The following is a 26,394-nucleotide window of genomic DNA, read 5'->3' on the forward strand; positions in this document are numbered from 1 at the left end:
GTGAGTGTGTTGAAAGCACATGGATCCTTTGTCATTATCAACCTAACCTCACTTCACTGAAAGCTCGACGCTGTGAAACCAAGGATGAATGACTCACTACAGAAGTAACTCAAAGCATTGCCAAATCATCCATTCAAGCTGCACAATATTATGCAAAACATGCGCACACCGAGCACCTCAGACAAATGGATGCACATCTGGGATGAACTCGCATTTTTTAAGGTTACGCACAGATACTGTATTTTATAATCGTAGACATCAACGAATTAAAGATGGCTTATGTGCTAGGCTTCAAAACAAACTGGTGAACAGCCCTAGAGGAATGCGGTTTCTAAAGCAAATGGCCTAATCTTGCAGCCGAACATACGATAAGAGCGGTTTGCCCCTTGACCTTTTTTCACAGCTGGCAGCATTTCAAAACCATGGAGTCCGTTGAACCATGGCAGCATATGCTGTTTGGCTACAAGCTTTTCGCCACAGTCCATCCGTAGTCTAGGGTCAAATAATCTCCGACACAAAGGAATGTCAGTAGCCTTCGCCACCAAGTAACAATTCCTTTCAATCAGCTAAATCGGTTTCTATCAAGTTGTCAAAGCATTCCTGATTTTCCCAAAAGGGCTAGGTGCATCCCACCCACTTTGCCAAGTTTCTGTAGGCAAGGTTGAAGTCACGCTGTGGGCGTTTCGTTCGCTCCTACGAGCAGCCTCTGTCTGTAGTTTATAGCTGTCTTATTTTATGGTTTTGATGTAACTGGATTAATCAGGAAAAGGATGCTTACAGCATCAGCTTAGGATGCACACGGCAAGCGCACAACACTTTTTGCCTTCATTTGAATTAAACATTGCCTGGAACACACTGTTCTGCAGAGGCTGACAGGAGAGTACGGGAAGGGGAAAAACATTATAATGCCTCAGCCTAGAACCCCTGAAGTCATTCAGAAAATTCCTTCACCGTAATAAGACATCCGATTAATGAGTGAGAGCTAAAATCTGGATTGTGTTCGGAGGGGAGAAAGTTAAAAGTGTTGAAGGACTTCACAGATGGAGTTGATCAGCACCACATTGATGAACAACCATTATGCTGAAATGATCAGTGCTTTTTAACAAACAAAACATCCAGCTGTTTTCAAAGACAATGTTCCCAGCAAATTGACAGGAAACAAGGCAGAATCTTGGCTTCTGGGTCACAGCTATTTAGTGAATTGTTGAGCCACTCTGAAAATTCATGTGGATAACATAACCAGCATGAATTAGTATTGAGAACACTCTATGGGTAATCACAAGGCTTTATGGCCACTTCCAAAGGGCCTACTAAAGTATTGTGCTCATGGCAGTGACGGAACCACAGAAAGCTGAATTCCTGCATGAATGGGCATTAACAAGAGGTTACAGTTACACAACAATCACAGTCTCTCACAACTTTCACTTGCGGTATGTCTTTTATATCACACCTTTCTTAAAACTATGCATTGAGGTGAGCAGCATGAACAATAAATCAAGTAATGATAATGAGTGCTTTTGTCCACATAAGTAGTATGAACCATCCTGGTTCCACTCTCCTTAGACGGCATGTTTCCACAGAACATTAATCCTTGTCTCTTTGTTTAAAAGGACAATTTCAGGTCAAGTAAATATCAGTCAGCCGTATTATATTTCTATTAGCCTTTATCACCCGTCGTTTCTCTCCTTTAGACATAGATGGCAGTCCGGGAGATAATGGAGCCATCTCGCTGGGACTCCATGTCGTCGTCAAGGTAAGGTGCACAATCATCCTCATGTCGATGTATTTGGTAGCTGGGTGGCAGTCCGCCAAAGCGGTCATACCTTTCATCCTCTTCTTCCTCTATGCTGTCATTGAGGGTATCGAACTTCCTGAGCTCTGCCTCATTTAGCTCACCACTCAGCAGGATGTTGTGTGCAGTTGGCTTACTGGCAGTCAAGTGTGGGAATTCGTTACATTTTTCCATCAGTGTTCCTGGCTCACTCTCGCGGTATGTGTAGATTGGCCCATTGTTGTTGGCCCCTGCGCCATTCTTGCTGCCCTTTTTGCCTCCAAATAGACGGGTTTTGTTGCCATAAACCCCCTGCTCGCTGTTGCCTGAATATCCATGCTGTTGGCTACGACTGTGCATAACCAACACGGTCACCAATGCACTGACCAATACAAGGGCCAAGAGGCTGCCCAGAATGGCACCGGCCACCACGCCTGCACTGGAAGGGACTTCTGTTGATTCTGTAAAGGAGGGGGGCATAAAGGAGGAATAGACAGAATTGGACTGTTGAGGATTGGTCACATTCTTGATCCCTGTTATTTGAGTTCATACTCAAAGAGTTTCTTGGTGAGACTGAAGTTGGTGGATGGCTTTTGAGCAGCTATCCTTCATTATTGGTGGTGGTGTACTCTGTGGTTCTGTTTAGACAGTAAAAAGGTTTTTTGGTTGCCCACAAGTTCCCAGCTAAATGTCCTATGGTGTGAGCCAAGTTTGCCGGATCTTCTCTCGGTTTCAGATCGAGAAAAACAAAACAAATGTCCTTACCTTACACTTGGGAGCTGACCAGGTGAAATTAAAACCACAGTACAATGATACAAAGAGAGTTAGAAAGAATAAAGCAGAGATGGAGTAGGGAGGTAAAGATTATGACTGTAACAGTATGGCCATGCAAAGAGAAAGACTTGTAAGTTACACTGGGAATCCAGCACAATGCTTGTTCCCACTCCACCAACTAATGGCAGCTAACTGGTCAGAACTGTGTGCATGCTACAGCCCACAGGATCTGCATGGAATTCACTGCACAGTCCACAGAAAGTCTATATTGATGGCAAATATGAAGTCAAGAAGAGTAATTAGAATTACTGTTTGATTTAATAATACCATTTCTGAACGAGCATGTGTTTGCAATTTAAAAGTAATACTACTTTCCATAAGTACACTGCATTGATTTGAATTACATTACCATATTGCACAGCTCAATACATCAATAGTGCTGCTCCAACAGCAACAATTTAAACTATTCTGTTCATGCAGAACAACAACAGAACTTTGAAAAAGTGCATGAGTTTGGGCTTTTGTAAGAAGCTAAAATGGATTATAAAATCATCCAGTCCTTTGATTAGAATAACAGGAATTTTTAATTTTCAGAAAAGGCACGAGAGTGGTGGTTGCCCATGCAAAACTCATAGCCACGATGCAAGGGTGTTGCTATTGTTAGTGCACTGCTAAGCAGTTGCTAGGTTGTTGAGTGGTTGCTTAAGTCGTCAAAAAGAGCCAAATCCTAAACCTCTACGATATTCTAGTCCCTAGATCTGACTCCAGTCCCTAAAGTCTCTGTGAGCAGTTTTATCATGGACCAGGCAGAAATATTAAGTTTAATGGCTACGAAATGTAGCAGCACAACTCCCCTCAAGACAACACAATATTTGAGGTATCATATCATCATGTCTGTAGTACAAACAGGGTGGAACAAGTTTTGAGCCAAAGGTTTATAGGGTTTTGTGATTTTAACACACCCCTTTAAATAAGCCTTAGCAAGCACCATTAATGAAATAAGCTGAAGCTTTCTAGTTTGTTTGACTGAAGTAAAAGATCTTCCGAAGTTCACAGTGTAGCTACCAAAGGCCAAAAAGCCCCTGTATGCACACTTGTGTGATGCCTTAATTTTTTTAGTACATTATAAGATTTCTGACCGAGCCGGTGTTTGCAATATAAAAGTAATATTGCTTTCCCAAAGCCCACTTTATTGATTTTGATAACATCCCTCAACACAGCTCAATATATTAATAATACTGCTTCTAAAGCTAACAATATAAACTTGTGTTCATGTAGAACAACAGAATATGAAAAAGCACATGAGTTTGTGGGCTTGTAAGAAGCTCAAATTGATTTAAAAAAAAGACATCCATTGAATACATTTTTGATGGAGCTTGCCCATGCAAAACACACTTCTATGATAATAACAGTGATATGTGGTTTTTATGGTATTCTGAGTGTTTTTGTTTTTGCATGTGTGTGTGTATGTGTATGTGTTGCTAAGCAGTTGCTAGGGTATTTAAAGGTTGCCTACGAATTCAAGTTAAAAGAGTCCACCCCTAAATATCTATGATATTCTGGTCTCTAGTTATGACTCTGGTTCCTCAAGTCTCTCAGATTTCTTCACCCATTTTATCATCCATCAGGCAACTTTCATACTTTACATAGTTACAGGTTACTTGGAGGTTTTGAAAAACTTTCTGATTTGTTATCCTCAAATAGAAGAACTTCTAAAGTTCAAAGTGTTGCTACCCAGTACGGAAAGGCCAAAAAGTCCTCAACACTCATACTCGTTAAGCTCCTCTACTCTTATCATTTGCTCTCGACCGAGCAATCACCAATTCCACCTCTCGCAATCTCCCCCGTTACCATGACAATTTGAGTCATTATGGATTCCGACTACAAGAGACAAGTCAAGAGGCTTTTCCTCAAACCTCCTTTTTTCGCACATTAAAGGAAAAGTTCACTCAAAAATGACTGAAATCTCAGTCACCGTTCAGTTTCTTTCTATGGCAAAAAGATACAATGGAAGTGAATAGTGACTAGGGTTGGGAGTGGAGAATCTGTTCTTATTCATAACCAGCTCCATAAAAATAAAATACAGAAACCAAATGATTTGAATGACTTTCAGTTCAGTTCCCAGTCATTTTGACCAGGGAACATAAGGAGTGGTAGCCAATGAGGAACAAAGCACAAGGGTTAATCAACCTGTGTTCAGATTTGCCAGGATACCAAAGTCTGCCATCAAAAGCTAGAAATTTCAATATGAATTGAAGTTATTCTACAAGAGATGCTTTGCATATTAGTTTTATAGCTTTTTACTTGTACTGTATGTGAATAATTATATATTTTGTGTCTACTAAAATCAATACTTGAGTGAAACAGAATTGAGGACTCCAAATGTCTCCCTAGCTATGAGAGAGCAACACTGATTTTCCTCTGGGCAGACCTGTGACAGTATGTAGACACACACAGAACTACACAAACAGTTAACATCACCAATCTCTTTTAACCTCAGTCTCTGTGACACTATCTCTGCCAGATGCCACAGTTCAGGATCCATTATTCATTGGGCTGGCAGACAGTATCCGTGAACCCTATGGTCGACATCCAGCTCTGAGAATGTGAGACAAAGACAGGTGGGTTGAGCAGAGATAAGGCACTGCTTCATGTTTGTGGCCACAATCGAACAAATGGCTTGTTACATCTTGATCATTCTCAGTCTTCAGTAAAAAGAACAGGACAAATTAGAATTGTGTGGGGGGGATGGGGGGAATCAGTGTTTATAAGCACTGCATTATTTTACCCCTCAAATCTATTTATATTCTTACCACAAGAATCAATATATTTTTCACATCTATATTTTTGGAGAACATTTTTTATTGAGCAGCTTCTGTGAAAAGGCTTTGGATATAGGTCAAAGTAGACTCTTTAATATATACAAAATATTTCTATATCACCACAATTAAAACTCACAAAGTACCAAAGGTTAATGCAGATGAATGTGAAATATCTATCTAGAACTAGATATCTATATAATATTGTACCTGCAGAGTCCTACCACTCGTATTCGTGGGATTTTTCAATTTGAATGAGCCTGCATCTTTAAAGGAAAAGTTTACTCCAAAATAAAAAGCAACCTAAATGTGATGACCAATCATCATAGACAATTGCATGTCACATGACCAAGCCCAGGTCCCCTTTCACTCTCATTGCATGGAAAAAACAGCCAGTGCATTCTTCAACATTTCTAATTTTGTCTTCCATGGAATAATGTGATACAGGTTTGGAACGACATTAGGGTGAGTTAATGAGAAAGTTTTCATTTTTGGGTGACCAAGTCAAGGGCTTAGAAATTTTTGACTATGGTCCACCCATGTAATTTAAGATACCCCCTGATTTCAACTGTAATCCGTTTCAGGGCACTTAGCCAGCGGAAAGTAGCAACATTTGGAAAAGTCTTGCTAGGTGACCCGAGATTGGCCATCGATCTACTACAGGGCTAATAAAACATTAATCCACTGATTTTACTAGCGCAAATGATTCTTTGTGAGTGTTATTGAAAAAAGTTGAGCTCCAACAACCCACATAAGAGTGAGCCTTAGTGAGTCGTGGAAGTAGTTAAAGGTCATTATTGTCTAAGAATGTTGATGGGTTTACGGACAAAGCACCTCTCCAGCTCACCTGACCTTTAGCGTGTCCGCAACGTTCCTCAAGTGCCATAAATGCAGCACATTATTATTCCGCTGCACTCCATTAATAGCATGCTACAAAACAGGTCAAAATTAAAGTCCATGTTTCCATTTTCCTGTGTACATACACTGCTGGCCAAAAGTTTGGAATAATGTACAGATTTTGTCAGATTTTTGTTTTGAGGAATGAAGGCTATACAATGCTTGAAATTGCCAAAAAACTGAAGATTTCACACAAAGGTGTAACTACAGTCTTCAAAGACAAAGGACAACTGCTCTAACAAGGACAGAAAGAGATGTGGAAGGCCAGATGTGCAACTAAACAAGAGGATAAGTACATCAGAGTCTCTAGTTTGAGAAATAGACGCCTCACATGTCCTCAGCTGACAGCTTCATTGAATTCTACCCGCTCAACACCAGTTTCATGTACAACAGTAAAGAGAAGACTCAGAGTGGGCAAAGAAACACAGACATTGAACAAAAGATAATTGGAAAAGAGTGTTATGGATCTTAACCCCATTGAGCTTTTGTGGGATCAGTTATACTGTAAGGTGATTGAGAAGTGCCCGACAAGTGCTACAGGAAGTGTGGGGTGAAAGGTCACCTGAGCATCTGGACAAACTGACAGCTAGAATAACAAGAATCTGCAAAGCTCTCATTGCTGCACATGGAGGATTTTTTTGATGAGAACTCTCTTTGAAGTAGTTTAAGAAGATCTTAAATTTGTTTTTCTCAAATTGTAATAGTAATTTTTCACATTATAATGTCCTAACTATACATTGTGATCAGTAGAATGCCACTTTGGTGAATAAAAGTACCAATTTATTTCCATAAGAGCAAATTCTGTACATTATTACAAACGTTTGGCCATCAGTGTATATCTAGACTCGGTTGCTTGGTAGTGCACATACTCGTCTAATAAAAGGGAGCTAAGAAAATAGCCCTCAAAGAGGCCACATTTAGTCACTTTAATAAAAAACTGTCTTTATTCAACCATGAAGCCTTGGAATGTTGGTCATCATTGCACATAGAAAACACTGAAGCAGTATATTAAAGATTGCATTTACTGGTGTCATCAAAAAAACCCTGTTATTCTCAAATCACAAAGACGGCACTTTTTCCGAGCCAAGAGATTAAGCGAACTATAATTACTGCTTTCAGTCTTGTAATTTTGTGCCATTATTTGTGTTTTCCACACTCTATAGGTTGTAGCTAGAGACCACTAGGCATTGTACAGAATGATTGGTACCAGTGTTCTTGACGCAACTCCATACTGAGATGCAACAAAAGCAGTCCACTTTCTCTCAATTATAAATGGTTACCATCTTTAAAATAACATAACTACTACTCAGGTGGAACTGCACCTCAACGCAAGCAATCAGTCAAGCAACAACAGCATTCCAAACTGATCTGCACAAGCGCTGCGTGAGCGCAATCATTATATTCTAATTTATCTCTGCTAAAACACACAGGTTTGACTGTACAATAGGAAAGATTATGGATCGAGCAAACACAGACAAATCTCATGCTCTTGACTGTAAAGGGGAGGCTCAAATCTCAGCTTGTGCCCCCGGTGGCCCCTGCCTTCTGGAGTCTCACACATCCTGTATCGATTTATTGGAGAGCTCAGGGCATACACATTGAGCTTACACCAACCCCTCTTGCTTTCCTCCAAAAGCTTGAGCTAATTGACAGGTGACGTGGCGGCCACTAATGGTGCTGCCACAGGTGATACAGGGACTTGTGCCTTCTGGACCTGAATCTATCTAAGAGGAGTTTGTGTCTAAACAAGACTGGGGACAGTGGGACTAGTTGTCACACCTTGTACTCCAGTGAATATATCTTGGGGTAGATTTCTTTTTGAAAGTCTTTTTTTTTTGTTTTGAATGGACTCATACCTTAAAGTCTTGGCTACAAAAGAAATCTTCTGCACATTTCCACTGTTATTGGCCAAGAAAAAAAAGATAAACTTAGGGATGCAACTAACGATTATTATGATAATCGATTAATCTAATTATTTGAAAGATTATTCGACTATTTGGCGATTATTGCAACGATTAATCATTAGCTCTTAACCGATTATTCAGCTTGTGTCCTGACTTAAATGGTTGTATTAAACATAATTACTAACAATAAAGAGGACAAAAACATATTTTAGAAATACCACTAAATGACATTCTCTGAATTAAAGGGGGGCCATTTTTTTTTTTATTATTAAGTTTAATTCAGTAAAGAAATTCACAGCAAAAAATCCTTTATCATAATCAATAGTTTTTGTCTCGTTTTCCACTTAAAATTGTCTAGAAATCCTTAAAACAATATACATTTAATTGAGAAGCAACAAATAAGCTATTTAGACTTGCTTTTAGAGAATGTATCTTAAACATAAGTGTATTTTTTTTTTATATATATACTTCTGAAAGTGCTGAAAGGACAATATATATATAATAGTTCAAAAGTTTGTGGTCACTTGCCTGAAACGTTTCTCATAATCTTAAAAATCTTGTGATCTGAAGGTGTATGCTTAAATATTTGAAATTAGTTTTGTAGCCAAAAATATAATTATAATATCAGTAAATATAAATAGACGCGTATAGCCGAGCGGAGCGAATGTAGCGAATGACACGACTCGAACATGCGAAATCGCTTCATTCGATTCGAAGTTTTTAAACTTGTGCGAGAAATTCACATGACGCGTTGCCGTGAAAGCCTATCAGCTTTGAGATTATCCGGATGTCACTGACGTACTGACGTAGTAGCAGAAGAAATCTGGAAAAATGGATGAAAAAATTGTTTTAGCGGTGTGTGGGTAACACAACGTCATACATGTACAGAGACCGGACGAAAAAAAAACACATCGCTTGGAGGAAAATGAGCGAGGAAGTTGGACTAACTGGTAAGTTCTGAAAATATGTGCGTCTACTTGATTCCAGCTATTGTACTTTACTATGAACCAAGTCATAGAAGCCCCTCCTCCTGTCCTTTTCCGGAAGAGAAGGGAGAATACTCGCAGGTTTGCGTTACTCGCACGAATGCGAGTTTAAACACAAATTTATAATCCAGCGTTCAAACTCGCGCAAGCAATGCGAGGAGAAAATTTTCTTTGCGTTGTATGTGAACGCACCATAAGTGAACCTAAACTTTTAAGTGAACCTAAAAGATCTATTCTCTAAAAGCAAGTCTGAATATCTTATATGCTGCTTCTCAGGTGCATGCATCTTTTTCTTTTTAGATATTTTTTAATATTTGTATTTTTTATATTATATTCAACTTTCTACATCACCTTAAGCTATGAAAGTTTAGAGTGCATCCTCTCTTCAATCAGCTGCGAGCTGAAGTGCTGCTCTCGCGCATCATCATTAGACTTTAATGTGATCTCATGTTCCATTAAATGCTATTATATAACTATTCGACAACAAAAAATGTGTCAACTTTTTATTGACGACGTTGTCTATAACGTCGACTAATCGATTCAGCCCTACCCAACAGCAGGGTAATTTGTCGCAATGGAACCTGACCATTAACAGCCTTTTGTAGACTTTCAGCTAAATTAAACTAAAACATTTATAAAACACAAAAAAATCAATGAATCAAGCAAAAATGTAAAGGGTAACGTAATATAGCATAACTAACTGTTTTGGTTAATTAACAAAAAATTGCATTATTAATCATTTCTAAATTAAATTGTACTGTACTTCAAATAAATGTTTTATTATTAAATGTTTTTATACTTTTATAATGATATTAATATTATTTATAACATTTAAAATACATGTGACAATATGAACTAACATGTTGTCACAATGGAAACTGACAATAAGCAGCATATTATAGGCTTTTCAGCTAAATTTAAGTAGTACAAAAATAAACAAAATTAATAAATCAGCAAACATTTTAAGGATGATGTATAAAAATATAAAATCATTGTTGTGGCCAATTAATTAATAAAATTGTTTTATATTTATTCAATTTATTATTATTATTATTATTACTACTATATTTGTTATATTGTTACATTGTATGTTTTATATAATAATCATAATTTATTATTATTATTATTATTATTATTAATTGTTGTTGTTGTTATTAAAGCATTTATAACTATTTTAAAATACCCTTGTTTAAAGGGATACCCTAAACAAGGTTAACCCTTGCCTTAATGTATGCCAATATGGTTTCTTCAAGTATGCCACTTATTTACTTAAAAGCTAAAGCAAAAATATTATATTGACATTTCAGTTTGGAGGATAAAATTCACAAAAGGTCAATCTAATTCAAGAATATTTGTGTTGTGTCTTTGAAACCAACATAGAAAATAAACATTATGTTATTGCACTTTTGACTCAAAACTTTGTTACTAAGATATAGCCTTTGTGACAATTAGCCCCAATTTCCCCTAATTTCTAGAAAAAACAAAAGGAACTTACTGTATAATGGATCATGCACATCACTACATCAGGTGTAACGCTTGTTATAAAATTTTAAATAAAAAATACTTTAATATATAATTGGGATTTTGAGCGGCTCCTAATAACCCTATTTTCAGAACAATTATTTTTTTCTGGCAACACACACACACACACGCGCACGCACACACACACACACACACACACACACACACACACACACACACACACACACACAAAGCTCACAAAGCTCACGGATTAAAGAGCGGGGCAGTGGAGCTTCTCCGGAGGAGGTGGTGGATATTTCTGACGCACATTTCTCAATTTCGATCTGTGGCAGGCAATAATCCCAGGGCGCCTATCATGATTTCTTTTGTCCTGTGAACGTAACCACGTGCACTGTAGATCAAAGACCCAGGCCATAAGCATGGCTGAGTGGATTATGACATCAGGATAAAATAAACCCCAACAAGCTCGCTAGCTCTTGGGTCTTCAACGTGAAGCTGAGATCTCCCAATAAAACACACGGTTTATTAGAAAGAAAGCTCAGGTAATGACTAATAATGAGAGATAACAGGATTGAGGAAGAAATAGAAATGGCCCAGCTAAGCCAGGCTAAACTGTAAAAGGATACCATAATTACTTTTTTACACAGTAAAAATTCTTTTTTTTCCACAGTATTTTAGTCTTGTAGTAAAACTATCTAAAAGATCTAAATGTCAAAATATCGATATCACAGTCGATAAATATTTCCCAACTGAAAAGACCACTTCATGTAAATGGTAAATGGTCTGCACTTATATAGCACTTCTTTTTAACCTTAGAGGTTACCAAAGTGCTTTACACTGTGTCCCATTCTCACACACACACACACTCATACACCAATGACGGCAGAGCTGCCATGCAAGGTGCTAGCCTGCCACTGTCTTGCCCAAGGACACTTCGGCATGTGAAGTCGTGTGGGCCGGGAATCAAACCGCCATCCCTGCGATTAGCAGCCGACGATGTATCTACTATGCCATAAAAACTAAACGCTGGTATATTTTGACCCACAAACACTGCATGCATTACGAAAAATATATTTTTTGCTGTGCAACAGTATACTTGCTGCCTTATTTCAGAATGATACACTCCTAACATGCATCCTTTGCTCTTCCTGTGCTTGTCAGTAAGTGTAAAAGAGAGAAATTAATATGAAATTGCCACCACATAAATTTCTTTCCATACCAAAACCACTTGAACGCACATCAAGTCGACTTCAAGCTCATAAGTACGAACTTCCTACTGTATCTTCCATCACATCAGTGTCAACATCCGTAAAAAACATCTTGAAAAATGTTCCATTGCCCCATTTCTGTCCTCAAAGAGATAGCTCGCTCATCATAATCTGCACAAGAGAAGAACTACTTTCCAAAGAAAATCGAGTAGAGTGATGAGAGTCTCATAAACTAAATGTTTATGAAAAATGCAGCCGACTCCATCTGGTTGGAATGAAGTGGATTTTGTTTTTGGAACATTAAAGCATCATCGGTATATGCGATATGGCAGATTCTAATCTCAGACATGTGTATGGAATTGCCAAGAGAGTGTGGAGCTCAGAAAAATGCTGCTTTTAAGTAAGCCTGCATTGATTCAGGCGCAGTGATGCATCATCTTATGCATCTTTAACAGGCTCTGAGTGGCCAGATCTTGAAAAGAGTAAGCAATAAATCTGAATTTTCATAAGATAGCTTTGATACTCAATTGATTGTTCTTTACTACAAAATAAGGAATGAGGCAAACCATATATATATATATATATATATATATATATATATATATATATATATATATATATATATATGTAGCTTTTAATTTCAAAAAGCTTAGTTTAAGCATAAATTATTCATTAAAAGACTCAACAGTTGAATATTTAGTGTTGCTGTCTGATCTAAATGGCTATTAATGTTCATTAATGCTTAATTGATTTGGCCTAACAAATGTATTTATTTGTTGTTTATGGGTGGTCAAATAAATCATTAAATTGTTAAAATCAGGCCAGGTCAGTCACCAGCAAGATCCTGTCAAAGCTGGCTTTCTATTCAGTAAATGATCAAAGGAAAGAAAAAAGGCAACCCTACTGAGCCTTAATATTTTTGCAGGTGAGCCGGAGTTTCTGTAATGAGCCCTAATGATGGAAGGTGGCTGAAAGGAAGGTAATCTTAGCAGCCTGATTTTCTAAAATTCACTTAACATTGGCAGGGCCATATCTCCCCTGGTTGCCTCTTTCTTTGTCTCTCATGGCCTCGATTTTCTCTCGCTAAGCTGTGGGTAATAAGCTACATTTTTGTTTTGCACCTTATCTCTGATGCCAAGTTCCAGTCATTGGTTTCACACAGCATGGCTCATGGAAGTATTGGGCAGATCCCTAGTGCTGGACTAACTGTTTGATATGAAACGAAAGCCCTGAAACGAAGAGTGCAAGTAGATCATGATTGGGCTGCCCAAATGTAATAATTTTGAAAGAACCCAAATTGGTTGACCGCTTATTTGAATATCTATGGTGGACCTTGCTGAATAGACTAGCTAAAGCCAGCATGAAAAAACTAAGCAATTTCTAAAATGTGATGGGGGCGGGGAGGTATTAGTTACAATGGTTGCAATCTGGCATTAAAGACCATTATTACTAGACCTAAATTTTTGCTACATGACTTTTGCATGACTTTTAAGGCGATATGTTTTAATGTTTGCATTTCATAACCAACATTTACAAGCTGGGTCAAATTGCATGGTAGCTCAACAACCACAATAGAGCATTACACTCGTGCGATGGAAGAAAGGTGCTATCCGTTGTTCCTGGCAAGCTACTCTGCCATACAGACTCCATATAGTTATGATTAGGGTGGGGTTAGGGTCTCTGCTGCCTGCCAGGAACAAACAATGTTCCCTATGTACAATGGGCATTCCACTCGCAATGTAAAGGACCGGGGTACAAGTCCTGAAGGGCACGGGAGTCAACATGTGAACTGAAAGAAGCACCATAAAATGACGTGGTTTCTTCAGCAATTGTGTTTTTATCTCACATTTGCTTTATATGACACTTATAAGTTAGATTTAGGTTTAAGGTTTAGGGTAGGGAGGTAGGTATTTGTTGTCGATTTAAAAATCCAAAGAGCATTACATTAAAAACCTCATCTGGAGAACATTTAACTTGCTTTTAGTGACACTTAGTGGACTTTTCAACTCAGAGCTCTTGAGATACTTGTGAGGAGCCACGGATTATAATTTTTCAAAATATGTCGCCAAAGTCACATAATCTTCATGAGATCAGGCTCAATGGTTGCAATCCCCCTGTGTTCACTGTCAACAAGCATAGTCTATACTGGTAAGCTTGGTCACCAATGAAGTCTTGCTAAGAAGCCTGTTGAGGACTCCAGAATCCACAATACAGCATAAATAGGTGACCAACAATGCTAGTCTGTTTAGCAGTATTATGCCCCAAGGGAAGGGGAATTTATGTGCTTTAAGATGTGCATGCAAATTTATTCTTGCGTCTTTCTGCAGGATTCAATTGCAGGTTTCCTTCAGAGCAGCCACTTCCAACACCAATAAAGGGCACAGAGATCCAGACAGAATTTTCGGCAGCTAAATGGCCCCTCAATCCCCCACCCCCAAAAGTGTTTACAATTAAAGCCTTTAGTTTTCTCCATTTGCTATCTGAAAATGGCTGGGGAGGGAAATTAAATGAGGAAACACTCCTTGGCAAGCAGCATGATTAGTCTGTTTGCTGGCACAAGTTGAGGTTTCACTTCACCCCTAGGAGCGACGAAGGCGAGAAGGCAAAAAACTAGCGATGCAACTCGCAGTGAATTCTGTCTGGGGGATGTTCTTCTTTAAAACACCCCTTCTTTCTCTTCTCACTTTTTTCCAACAAACCTGCTCTCTCACTCCCTTTCCAGCAAGATCATTGGACCTACTGGGAGCCTGTGCAATCTTGCCACATTCACGTGTACAGTTTTGGGAGCTGGAGGTTTTTAAGTTCCTCTTGTGTCAGCACAAGTCTCTTCTTCAATCTGCAGAGCTTTATCATGGCGTGACATTCATGTCTGCATGTGTATTAGGAATGTGCATTTTTTAACAATTTAACTGCTTGAGTACTGTACAGTTGAAGCAGCCAAGTACTAGTGCAGTGTGTAGCCCCTATAATTTAGTGTTTCTTAAGTCACAGGTTTAAGATTGTGTGTCAAGATCAAGACCAAACAATAGCTCAACTTTTAAAAATGTGTTTCTGATCCATTCTATACTTGATAGGGGGGAAAAAACCACGCTAAGACCAGCTTAAACTGGTTTGCAAGTTTTAGAGGCAAGGCTAGTCTGGTTTGATGGCTTTAGAGTGCTTTTGGTCACTTTTTAGCAAGTCAGGCTGGGACACCAGCTGCCCGACCAGCTAAACCAGTTGAACACAATCTTGACCATGTTGGGAGACCAGATTGACCATCTTAAACCAGCTAAGGCTGAATTAAGCAGGTTTCATTGTGGTTGTTGTTGTTGTTGTTGTTTTAAACCAGTCGATATCAGTTGAGCTCCATCTAGCCATTTTGGAATGCAAAAAAAGGCTTGTGTGAATGCCCCTTAATTGTCTACAAACAGATTGTTGAGCACTGTTACTCCCAACTCCAACCAATAAGACTGCAAGGTATCACACAAAATAATACCATAACCAATCACAATATTCAAAAAGCTTTGAGGATAAAAAAATAAGTTAAGTCACATTTATGTAAAGTATAAGATATTACGCATACTGGAGTATTTCACTGTATATCACCATGATGATATTCAGTGACACACATACCAAAACAAACAAGCTAGACCTGCAATACTAACCAGCCTCAGCCAGCTTGGAAATTCATGCTGGTCTAGCTGTTTTTTTCAGCAGGGATAAACAAGTTGCAAAGCTGTGAAAAACATCGTACAACTACCTCATTCACAAAGCAGTCACTCAGCCTCTGTGACAGTCTTGCACGTTTTTGCATCTCAACTGTTTCGGGAGTGCAAGAGTGAGTGTATCAGAGTACATGAACGTTACTGTGAAAAGAAAACCAGGCATCCTTATAACTTTGCTAAGACTCTGTCCTGTGTTACCATTATCAAAAGAGAAAAAAATTAATGTTACAACATCCCACACTTTCTCGCTACAGTGAGCCTACAAAGAGCCTTTGTTCTCCCACAAGACAATTGAAATCTCCAAAAGGATTCCCACGGATTCTAAATGTGGCTCTTGCTCTAGCTTGCATTGGCATGAGAATGTGCCAAAAGCGATGTGGCTCCCGGGCCTACATGTTTCCATTTTGATCAACAAAAGTGTAACAGTTAAAAAAATGGACCGTGTTGTAAATCAGTGTTTTTAAAAAATGTGTCTGCGTGTGTGTTTCAGCAAAACAAAGCTCTTGGAAAACAAAGAACATTGCCGCATGCATAGGAACAGTGAGAAAAAGAACAATAGCAATCGTTATTTATTTATTTTTGTTAAGAGAGGTTAAAGAAAGATGCAGTGGGAATCTACAAATGTTAGGTATGGTGAAGAAAAAAGAAGTGAAAAGAAGAAATAAAAAGCAACCCGGCAAACTGGCTCACACCAAGTGATTTTGCATAGAACAAAGACTTCTTGAGAAAATCCCCCCAAATTTGGTAAGGCAGGCCAACCAGAAATCCAACCACCAAATAAGCATCTGGCTTCTGAAGCCCACCCACAATAGAGTAGACTGAAAGAACACTGAGACAAATATGTATTTAGACCGTAAGGAGAAACCACGCTCCCACATTTAGTGTTTGTGTGCCTATATGTTGTAGAGATCAACCGATAGTCTTTTTCCATGACCGATACTGCAGCCTAGACTACAACAATTCACTATGAATATTTGAATAATAACCATAACAATATTATTGTTGACAAGTTAAGATGACAAAGTGGAACACTTACAACTGGAAATCGGTTAAACCAATTCAGTGCAGTTGTACTCGGCACTAGTATCGGTCTGGAACAAGATTTTGCCATTTATCATAGACACGATTTTAAAGAACCAATAACCAATTAAGAAAAGAGTGAATATCGGTAATAAATAACTAAACAAATAAATCGGTCACACCAATTATCGGTTTGTCTCTGTGTGTGTGTGTGTGTGTGTGTGTGTGTGTGTGTGTGTGTGTGTGTGTGTGTGTGTGTAAGGTTGCGTGACAAAGTGTCCTAACCAGGCTTGACGCAAGTTTGCAATAAGTAATTTTATCTGTCCACACTTGGGGCCGCAACTATTTCTAGTGTTTATTGGTTGTGGATCACATGAGAGTTGTTGCGCTTGATTTATATGGCAACAGCAGGAAAATTCCTCCATCCACAAACAGTATCTTGAAATGGCCAAATACTGTATATACAGTAAACTATGTGGCCAAAAATTTGTGGACATGCAAACAAACCCATACGTGATTCTTAAGCATTTAAATTTGAAACCATTGTTAATAGGGAATTGGTCCATCCTAAAAGCTTCCACTATTCTGAGAAGGCTTCCCACTAGATGTTGGAATACAGTTGCAGAGATTTTCTCCCTTTCAGAAACAAGAGCATCAGTGAGGTCAGCCACTGGAATTAAGGGGCCTTGCCAAACACGTTAATTCGAAGGGGGTGTAAACATATGTTTTGCCGTGTAGAGTTTTTTGGAGTTATGCGGAAGCGAAAATATGAACCCTGAGCTCTCTGCTCATACAAAGCACAATTTAAGCCAAATATTTAGATTCACTGCGAAACTAATATAGTAAGTTGCCTGACAGCTGACAGACACTAAGTGAGGGGGACTATTTTGTGCATCATTTATGACAATGCAAGCAGCATTAATCTGGCAATGGAGAGAAGCATGCTCTCGTTTCTCAGTCGCATCTTCTCAGCTGTGCAAACATTCTCCCCACTCTCACACTCTCAGTCAACAAAGTGTTGGACTTGCCAGAAACAGCAAAGACTGCTGAAGATGCACGCCGTATTGAGAGTCATTTGCACAAGAAATATATGGACCCTGCAAAAAGTCGATTTGTAAAAAGGAGTAGTTCAACGCGTAAAGCACACTGAAAGCAAAAATGCTGCGCAACGCGACTTGCTAACAGGAACATATTTTATGTTCAATATACATATCTATGTGAACAAGAGTGTGTTTTACATGTGCAAAAACATGCTGATAACTATTAAAAATCAGCTTTTCCATAGCAAAACGTGTTTACATGGCATGGTGTTTACATGGTTTCTCACCAGTTTTATGGCAAAACGTTTCACAGACGTGCACTTTGCAGTGCAAAATATTTATGACCTTTCCCGGATAAAAGAAATCTGTTTAAAGCATTTACATGACCACACAACGATGTCGGCTTATTAAGCATCAGTGATGTATGTAAACACGCTCATTTTTGGCCAATGGGATTTCACGGCGGTTTGCAGCTAGTCGGGGCAAAATCTCAGAAATCGTGTCGTGCCTGGCTAGGACATGGTATCAGAAATAAGAGTAAAGTATGTGCAATGGACCTAAAAGTGGATTGAACATTTATAGTGTGCATAAGTGTGAGCGACACATTTGTACGAACCTTATGAGTGCATTTGACATTCCTGCATTGTGTTAGTACTCACCAATGACAGTGGGGGTATGCTCTTTCCTGCCAGAACCCAGGCTGTTCTTCACCTCACACACAAACGTGATGTTCACCGTTTCGTCCACATTCGTCACCAACAGCCGGTTCTGATCCACCCTTACCGTAGATGGCAACTGACCCGACACACTGAGGAACCACAAAGAAAAAAAACCATATATTTTAAAACTAATACTTGAGTCAAATTTAAAAAAAAATGTCACTAAAGTACTACAGTGCAGTCTTTCAACACATGTTGTAAAATCTTGAATTGCATAAGGTGCACCTTTGCATCTCTAGATGCAGACTTGCCATTTTTAGAATCCTAGCCTACACTGTCTCCTCCAATACCAAGTCAAAATCTTTCTCTCATAATCTCTTGAGAAGTTGAAGCTCCATCCCACAGACTCTGAATTATCAGAGAGTAATACACTGATGCCTCATGACCTTTTCCAAAAGCAGTAATCACCATTCCCAGAGTATCTGCCGCTTTAGGGGGGTGTATGCTACTCCCTAATATAGTACAGAGCAGATGGCGCAGCTGTAAATACCTAAAGAACTGAGATCTGGGAATCCCAAAATGTTGAACCAAATTTTTGCAAAGGATCTCAACACTCCACTCTCATATAGGCCCCCGAGTGTATTAAACTCCCTCACAATCCACTCTGACCAGCAGAACGGGGACTTAATACATCATTTTGGGTTCAGCCATATGCTCGAGGCAACATTTAAATAAATGTCTGAATTAAACACTAGCACAGGCTATTTTTAATTGTGAGAGGAAAGCAGTACATTTTTCCTGTGACATGCATTTTTTCAGCCACTCAAAAGCATTGGTTTGCAATTATGCACAAGCACAAAAGAGCCATCTTCCCCCACTATGCTAAGTGACAGGCTCTCCATCAACATCCAGTTCCTTTGAAATCCATGCAAGATGCATTTTTACAGGAGATATTCAAGAATGATTTACAGTTTGACCAGGGGATTTGCAGATCAATGCCACATTTGTCGAAAACAAGATGCAGTCTGACTTTTACACAAACACCATCTGTCCATGCTATGAGGGTGTTAACAGATCACCCGCTTATATTTGTAAATCAATATCATGGAAATCTTAAAAAATAACCAAAAATGTGAAAGCACATTCATGTACATTTCAGAAGCGGAGTACAAATGCAGATGTTTGAGCATTTATGTGTGCATTATATTACTGGTCTGTTGAATACTTGATTCTGATTGGTTGACAGACGTTCTAAGGTGTGCAATTATTTTTCAGTAAACGCACAGCTATAAAGTAGCTCCAGGTCTTGACCGCATGACAGTTCCATATCACTTTCTAAAATTATTTCAGTTATTTCAAAGAACAGTACAAGCTACCACAGCTAAATAACCAATTAAGACAAGTAAATTGGATAAGAACGATAACGTCTTTAAAGGAATAGTTCACCCAAAAAGGAAAATTCTCTCATTCACTCATCCTCATTTGATCCCAGATGTCTATGATTTTATTTCTTCAAGCTTCTAAAGATTTTTAAAAGAATATATCAGCTAGATATTACACCTGTGTAGCTCCAAAAATCACATGAAGGAAATAAGCAATTCATAAGATTTGTCATATAGTCATATATGTTACTCGAAATCTCCCCTTTCACTTCCACATCTGAAAGTCCCATGTGGTGCCTGTTTAGTTTCACATTCACATCTGGAAGTGGAGATTTAGAGTAAAAAAAAAAAAAGACTTAAATATTTATCCATTGCTCACCCACACCTATTATACCACTGGAGTCTAATGGATTACTTTTATTTTTCCTTCATGTGATTTTTGGAGCTACAAAAGTTCTGATCGCCATTCACTACTACAGAGCTGAAACATTCTTCTAAAAATCTTCTTTTGTGTTCTGCTGATGAAAGAAGGTCATCCACATCTGGGATAGCATGAGGGTGTGAGTAAATGATAAAATCATTTTCTTTTTTGGGTGAACTCTCTCTTTAATGGCACAAATTTATTTCAATTTCTGTTGAAAAGCACCCCCCTTGTGCTCCCTCTCTCTCTTTCACTCTCGTCTCACCCAAACCGAAACACACATCTGAACATACACACACACACACACACACACACACACACAGACAGAAAGACTGGACTCACAACCAACAAACAAAGCCTTAATGTAAATGCATCCCCGCAACTTGATAAACACAGTAGTTTCTATATTATATGAAATAACTTCAAATATCTGTGGAAAGCACCTTCTAGCTCCCCCCTCTTTCACTCTAGTCTCACCCACACTCGCACATGCTGACACACACAAATACTGTCTGTACGCACACACATACTCACGAGCTGGCAGAGCCTTGATGTCAACAGACCCCAGAGACTTGATAAACAGTTGTGTAGCAATGGGAAAGCTATATACAAGAATTTCTGCTGAGAAGTATACTTAAACTTACATTTTGAAGCGATATAACTGCTGACAAAGGTTGCAGCAAACATAGGTAATCCCGCACGTGCTCTCTCTCTCTCTCTCTCTCTCTCTCTCTCTCTCTCTCACACACACACACACACACACACACACACAAACACAAACATGCACAAAATCACTTGTTACTCCATTAAGCACTTGAAAGCAGCGCAAACCTGAAACCTCAAATACCAATTCTAACATGGCGTTTTTGAACTACCGACGAAGGCTTGGGCTGTGTCAAAGCAAGACGTGGAATCCATGGCGGAAAGAAAGACGTTCCACTCAAAAGAGCACTTTTGGGATGAAAAAATAAAATGTCTTGAGATAAAACCTTGGAAGTTGTCTTAAGGTGTGGTATCCATGCTATAATCAGAATTATTGACTTGACCTCGGTGTGTGCATTATAGTTCAATAATTCAATGGTCCATAATCAGTTTTTAGTTCTTCCTTAAATTATTGTTAGAAATGACCTGTGTATTCTATATATGGGCCTTTTTCATAAAACACGAACAGTACAAATTTCAGAGTAAATCGCACGTAAAACATTTCTTATATAAACTGTTGTATTCAATTCATTGGGATAATCTACATTCGAATGTCTAGTCTAACTCTAGTTATGTTTCATGAAAAAGGCTCATTGTATTTTGAGCTTCAATATCTTCTTTTCAAAATTGTGGTGTGAACTTACTCATGCAAAAATAAGGGGTTTTATGACACCGTAATGCTTTAAAGTGACTGACCAATCAAAAAAAATGCATGTTTTAGATTGTTTAAATCAGGAAAGGTTCTCATCCAATGAAAAATGTGCCAAATGAATCAGTAATGCTGCATCTTTCAGAAGTAACTTGAAACTCGACTATCGAGCAGCTATATCCAAGCGTCTGTTACCCAATAGGTCTTGTTAATAAATGTTGTTTCTCAATCTGTATCGATTCATGTTCTGTTTTGATTTTGGTGAGAAAATAAAAGCCACCCAGTGAAGCGTTAATATGGAGCTAGAGATGCTTTCTCAATTCTGCACCAATTAGCCTGTGGCTTTTGATAACAGTAAAACTGGTATATTTGACTCTGTTGCAGTTATATTGTAGATACAGTTGAATGATTACATGTCAAAGAGCAAGAAAAAAAATATATAAACTAAAAAAGCAAAAAAAGAAATGTCCTTTCAATTTCAACTGCTTTTATTTTCAGCAAACTTAACATGTATAAATATTTTATGAACATAAAAATATTCAACTACTAAGACATAAACTGAACAAGTTTCACAGACATGGAATAATTTCAACAAAAATGGAATAATGTGTCCCTGAAAAAATAACAGTCAGTATCTGATGTGGCCACCAGCTGCATTAAATACTGCAGTGCATCTGCTCCTCATGGACTGCACCAGATTTGCCAGTTCTTGCTGTGAGATGTTATGCTGGAGGGTCATTTCAGGATGAGCCTGCAGGAAGGGTACCACATGAGGGAGGACGATGTCTTCCCTGTAATGCACAGCATTGAGATTGCCTGTAATGAGCTGTCCGATGATGCTGTGACACACCGCCCCAGACCATGATGGACCCTCCAAATCGATCCCGCTCAAGAGTACAGGCCTCGGTATAACGCTCATTCCTTCAACGATAAACACGAGTCCAACCATCACCCCTGGTGAGACAAAACCGCGACTCGTCAGTGAAGAGCTCTTTTTGCCAGTCTTGTCTGTGCCCATAGTCGATGTTGTTGCCGCTGATGTCTGGTAAGGACCTGCCTTACAACAGGCCTACAAGCCCTCAGTCCAGCCTCTCTCAGCCTGTTAGTTAGTCTGAGCACTGATGGAGGGATTGTGCGTTCCTGGTGTAACCAGGTGTTGCCATTCTGTACCAGTGTGATATTTGGATGTACCGATCCTGTGCAGGTGTGGTTACACGTGGTCTGCCACTGCGATCAGCTGTCTCACAGTACGGACATTGAAATGTATTGCCCTGGCCACATCTGCAGTCTTTATGCCTCCATGCAGCATGCCTGCGGCACGGTCACGTAGATGAGCAGGGACCATGAACATCTTTATTTTCATGTTTTCAGAGTCAGTAGAAAGGTCTCTTTAGTGTCCTACATTTTTATAACTGTGACCATAATTGTCTACCGTCTGTAAGCTGTTAGTGTCTTTACGACGTTCCACAGGTGCATGTTCATTCATTGTTTATGGTTCATTGAACAAGCATGGAAAACATTGTTTAAACCCTTTCCAATAAAGATCTGTAAATTTGGATTCTTACTAAATTATCTTGAAAATGCAGTGTCCTGAAAAAGGGGTGTTTCTTTTATAGTTTTGAGTTTATATAGATATGAAATACGGATACTGAATACTAATATCAATGAATACTTTACAAAAACAACAGCTGTATCATTAGCCTGCATTGTCATTAAAGAGGAAGTTCTCTCAAAAATGTAACTTTGTCATCTTTTGCTCACCTTTAAGAGTTTCTTTCCCCACATTTTATGGAATACAAAAAAGAAACTATGGATGAACTATTCCTTTAACAAGAGTTTATTTATTGAGGGGAGCACTCACGCTGTCCAGGTAACATCAGTGGGTGCTGGATTGGCATCAGCTTGGCAGATCAGAACGGCATCTTTCCGACCCATATACCAGTTGTCATCATATCCTTCTATCGTCACAGTGGGGGGGTCTAGAAAGGGAATGGGAGAAAGAGCAGTTGAAAGGCTGATTATCTGTCATCCTGGGTTGGGAGAGGAAGATGCAGATATGAAGATGGCACAGCGAGTGGTACCCTACAAAGACACGAAAAGTACTCTGAAACGCAGAAGAGACGCAGAATAAGAGAAAGTGCAAGAGGTGAGGATGTTCCGACAGGCGGGTTTATAAAAGGAAGAGTGAAGTTGCAAATTTCTGACATCCTCAAAGACTCCAGCTTGGACTATGCAAACACCAACGCCTCTGTAAATAGCTTTCATGGGAAGAAAAAACGTGAGAAAAATGTTGAGGCAGAGATGCTTGAATGCATTTTCAGATGAAAGAGGGCGAAGTAGAAAAGGTGTTGGGGCGAATGATATGGGAGGGATTGAGTGCATGCATATCACTGAGAACACATGCCTTTATGTCATTGTTTACTCGATCTGTATTATTGTTCTTGGAGCACAGAGAGTAATTCTGAATGATTTACTGGTTGCACTTTTGCATACAATTACAATCTATGGGAGTTGACTGATTTTAAGCTTCAAAAAGACACAAAAGCACCATAAAAAGTATCAAACAAGGGGTCCATACAACTTGAGCACTGTTTTCCAAGTCTTCTAAAGCGATATAATAGCTTTATTTGAGAAACACACATTAATTTAAGTCTTTTGTCACTGCTAATCTTATCTTCTGTTATAATGTACAGAAACTCAAGAACCAATGCGAGTCAGTGAGTTGAACAGATCAATCTGAATTGTGAAAGAATCATTCAGAACGGTTGTGAACCGGAATACCCGATTCAATGAAAAGACTACATTTACATTTATGCATTTGGCAGACGCTTTTATCCAAAGCGACTTACAGAGCCCTTATTACAGGGACAATCCCACCCGGAGCAACCTGGAGTTAAATTCTTTGCTCAAGGACACAATGGTGGTGGCCGTGGGGATCGAACCAGCAACCCTCTGATTAACAGTTATGTGCTTTAGCCCACTATACCACCACTCTAGACTAAAATAAACGATTTGTTCTTGAATTGGACATCGCAACTTCGCTCCTGAATTTTCGGTGAATAATGACTTAAATTTTGGCTTGTTCTTCACACCGAAACCAAACAACATCTAGATCCCCTTTAATTTGCTTATCAAGCAAACAGGTCTGTGGATGATGTAGTCAGCATGATATTGCATCATATCCGGCAACATCTGGACAGACCGGGGACGTATGCAAGGATTGTTTTTGTGGACTTCAGTTCAGCTATCAACACCATCATTCCAGCTTTAATCCAGACTAAATTACACCAACTCTCTGTTCCCATGTCAATCTGTCAGTGGATCACTAGCTTTCTGACAGATAGGCAGCAGCTAGTGAGACAGGGGTAATTCACTTCCAGCACCTGTACCATCAGCACTGGTGCCCCCAGGGATGTGTGCTCTCCTCACTACTCTTCTCCCTCTACACAAATGACTGCATCGCCAAGGACCCCTCTGTCAAGCTCCTGAAGTTTGCAGACGACACCACTGTCATCTGCCTCATCTGAGATGACAATGAGTCTGCATACATTGGGGAGACTGAATGGCTGGCTCACTGGTGCAGTCATAACAGCCTTGAGCTGAACACGCTCAAAATGGTTTAGATGATTGTGGACTTTAGGAGGAACACCCCAACACTGACCCCCCCTCACCATTCTAAACAGCACTGTGGCAGCAGTGGAGTCATTCAGGGTTCCTGGGCACTACCATCTCACAGGATCTGAAGTGGGAGACCCACATTGACTCCATTGTGAAAAGACCCAGCAGAGTTTGTACTTCCATCGCCAGTTGAGGAAGTTCAACCTGCCACAGGTGCTGTTGATACAGTTCTACTCAGCAGTCATTGAGTCTGTCCTGTGCACTTCAATAACTGTCGTTGTGGTTTGGTTCAGCTACAAAATCAGACATCAGAAGACTACAAAGGACAGTTCGGACTGCTGAGAGGTTTATTGAAATCTCCAGTCCTTGTTAGTTGTAACTGCATGTGAAAACCATGACAACTAGTTAAAGTACATTCTTAAAAACTTCTCCATTTGCATTTAACAGACAAAAAATTCATAATGATTTTGGAATCAAATAGATGACAGAATTTTTTATTTTTTTGGTGAACTATCCCTTTAACAGTGTGTGAGTTTGCATGTGTATCTTACACTCCACCACCAGTCTCATTGGGAAGTTCTGAGATGCAGACTGCGTCCTCTGATCGACCACACAGGTGATCTCTTTTCCGTTTTCAGCAGGAGTCGGGACAATCCGGTATTCGCTCTTGACGGTCACAGTGCCATCACTCTCAGGCACTGAAGTGTGGTTATAGTGGCCGGCCAAACTTGTAATCCAGGAGATGGTTGCCTCAGGTTTTCCTTGGGCCGCCTCGCAACGTGCCACAACTACTTCAGAAGAGCTGGCTTGCACTGGGACGGGGGTAGCCGAGTTTCTGGGTTTGGCTGAGGGAGAAAGAAAGTTTAAAAGAGCTTACAAATTTGATAAGGTTTTCTGTACGCTGATGTGAAATAAAATCACTTATTACAAGGCTAAGGACATGAAATATTGATTTGAGCTTAAATTATTTTATTAATTGAGAAGAATGAGACTGCAGAGTATACAAGAGATATGAAAATAGCACAGCTACTGTCTAAGGTGGTTACGGCCCTGCCATTGGCCAATATAATAATATGATATAATTTTATAATAAAAATTAGACTAAGACTAAATTGAACATTCGTTTTAGGCAATATTTCCTAAAATGTTGCCAAATCTCAGCCAATTACCCTGCTGATAAAACATCTTAAAGGAATAAGTTTACCCAAAAGTGAAAATTCTTTCATCATTTACTCATGCCATCCCACATGTGGATGACTTTCTTTCTTCCTCCACAAACAAATATTTTAGAAGAATATTTCAGCTCTGTAGGTCCTTACAATACAAGTGAATGGTGACCAGAACACAGAAGGTCT

The 26,394-nt window shown here is 39.1% G+C and overlaps 1 protein-coding gene across 3 annotated transcripts in view; it reads right to left on the reverse strand.

The window, feature by feature from the left end:
- The window catches only part of LOC127650334 (nectin-2-like), a 162,096-nt gene that overhangs the window by 61,363 nt on the left and 74,339 nt on the right, over nt 1-26,394 (reverse strand). For 2 of the 3 annotated variants that reach the window (XM_052135685.1, XM_052135684.1), the window contains exons 4-6: nt 25,591-25,884; nt 23,283-23,400; nt 18,268-18,416 (exon numbers count right to left, since the gene is read on the reverse strand). In XM_052135685.1, the coding sequence (XP_051991645.1) occupies nt 18,268-18,416; nt 23,283-23,400; nt 25,591-25,884 (561 nt within the window). Of the gene's footprint in view, nt 1-1,032; nt 2,233-18,267; nt 18,417-23,282; nt 23,401-25,590; nt 25,885-26,394 lie in introns of those variants that run through there. The other variant, XM_052135683.1, reaches the window with a different exon arrangement.

The sequence above is a fragment of the Xyrauchen texanus genome, chromosome 10 (genome assembly GCF_025860055.1).
Source record: "Xyrauchen texanus isolate HMW12.3.18 chromosome 10, RBS_HiC_50CHRs, whole genome shotgun sequence".
Taxonomy (NCBI): Eukaryota; Metazoa; Chordata; class Actinopteri; order Cypriniformes; family Catostomidae; genus Xyrauchen; species Xyrauchen texanus.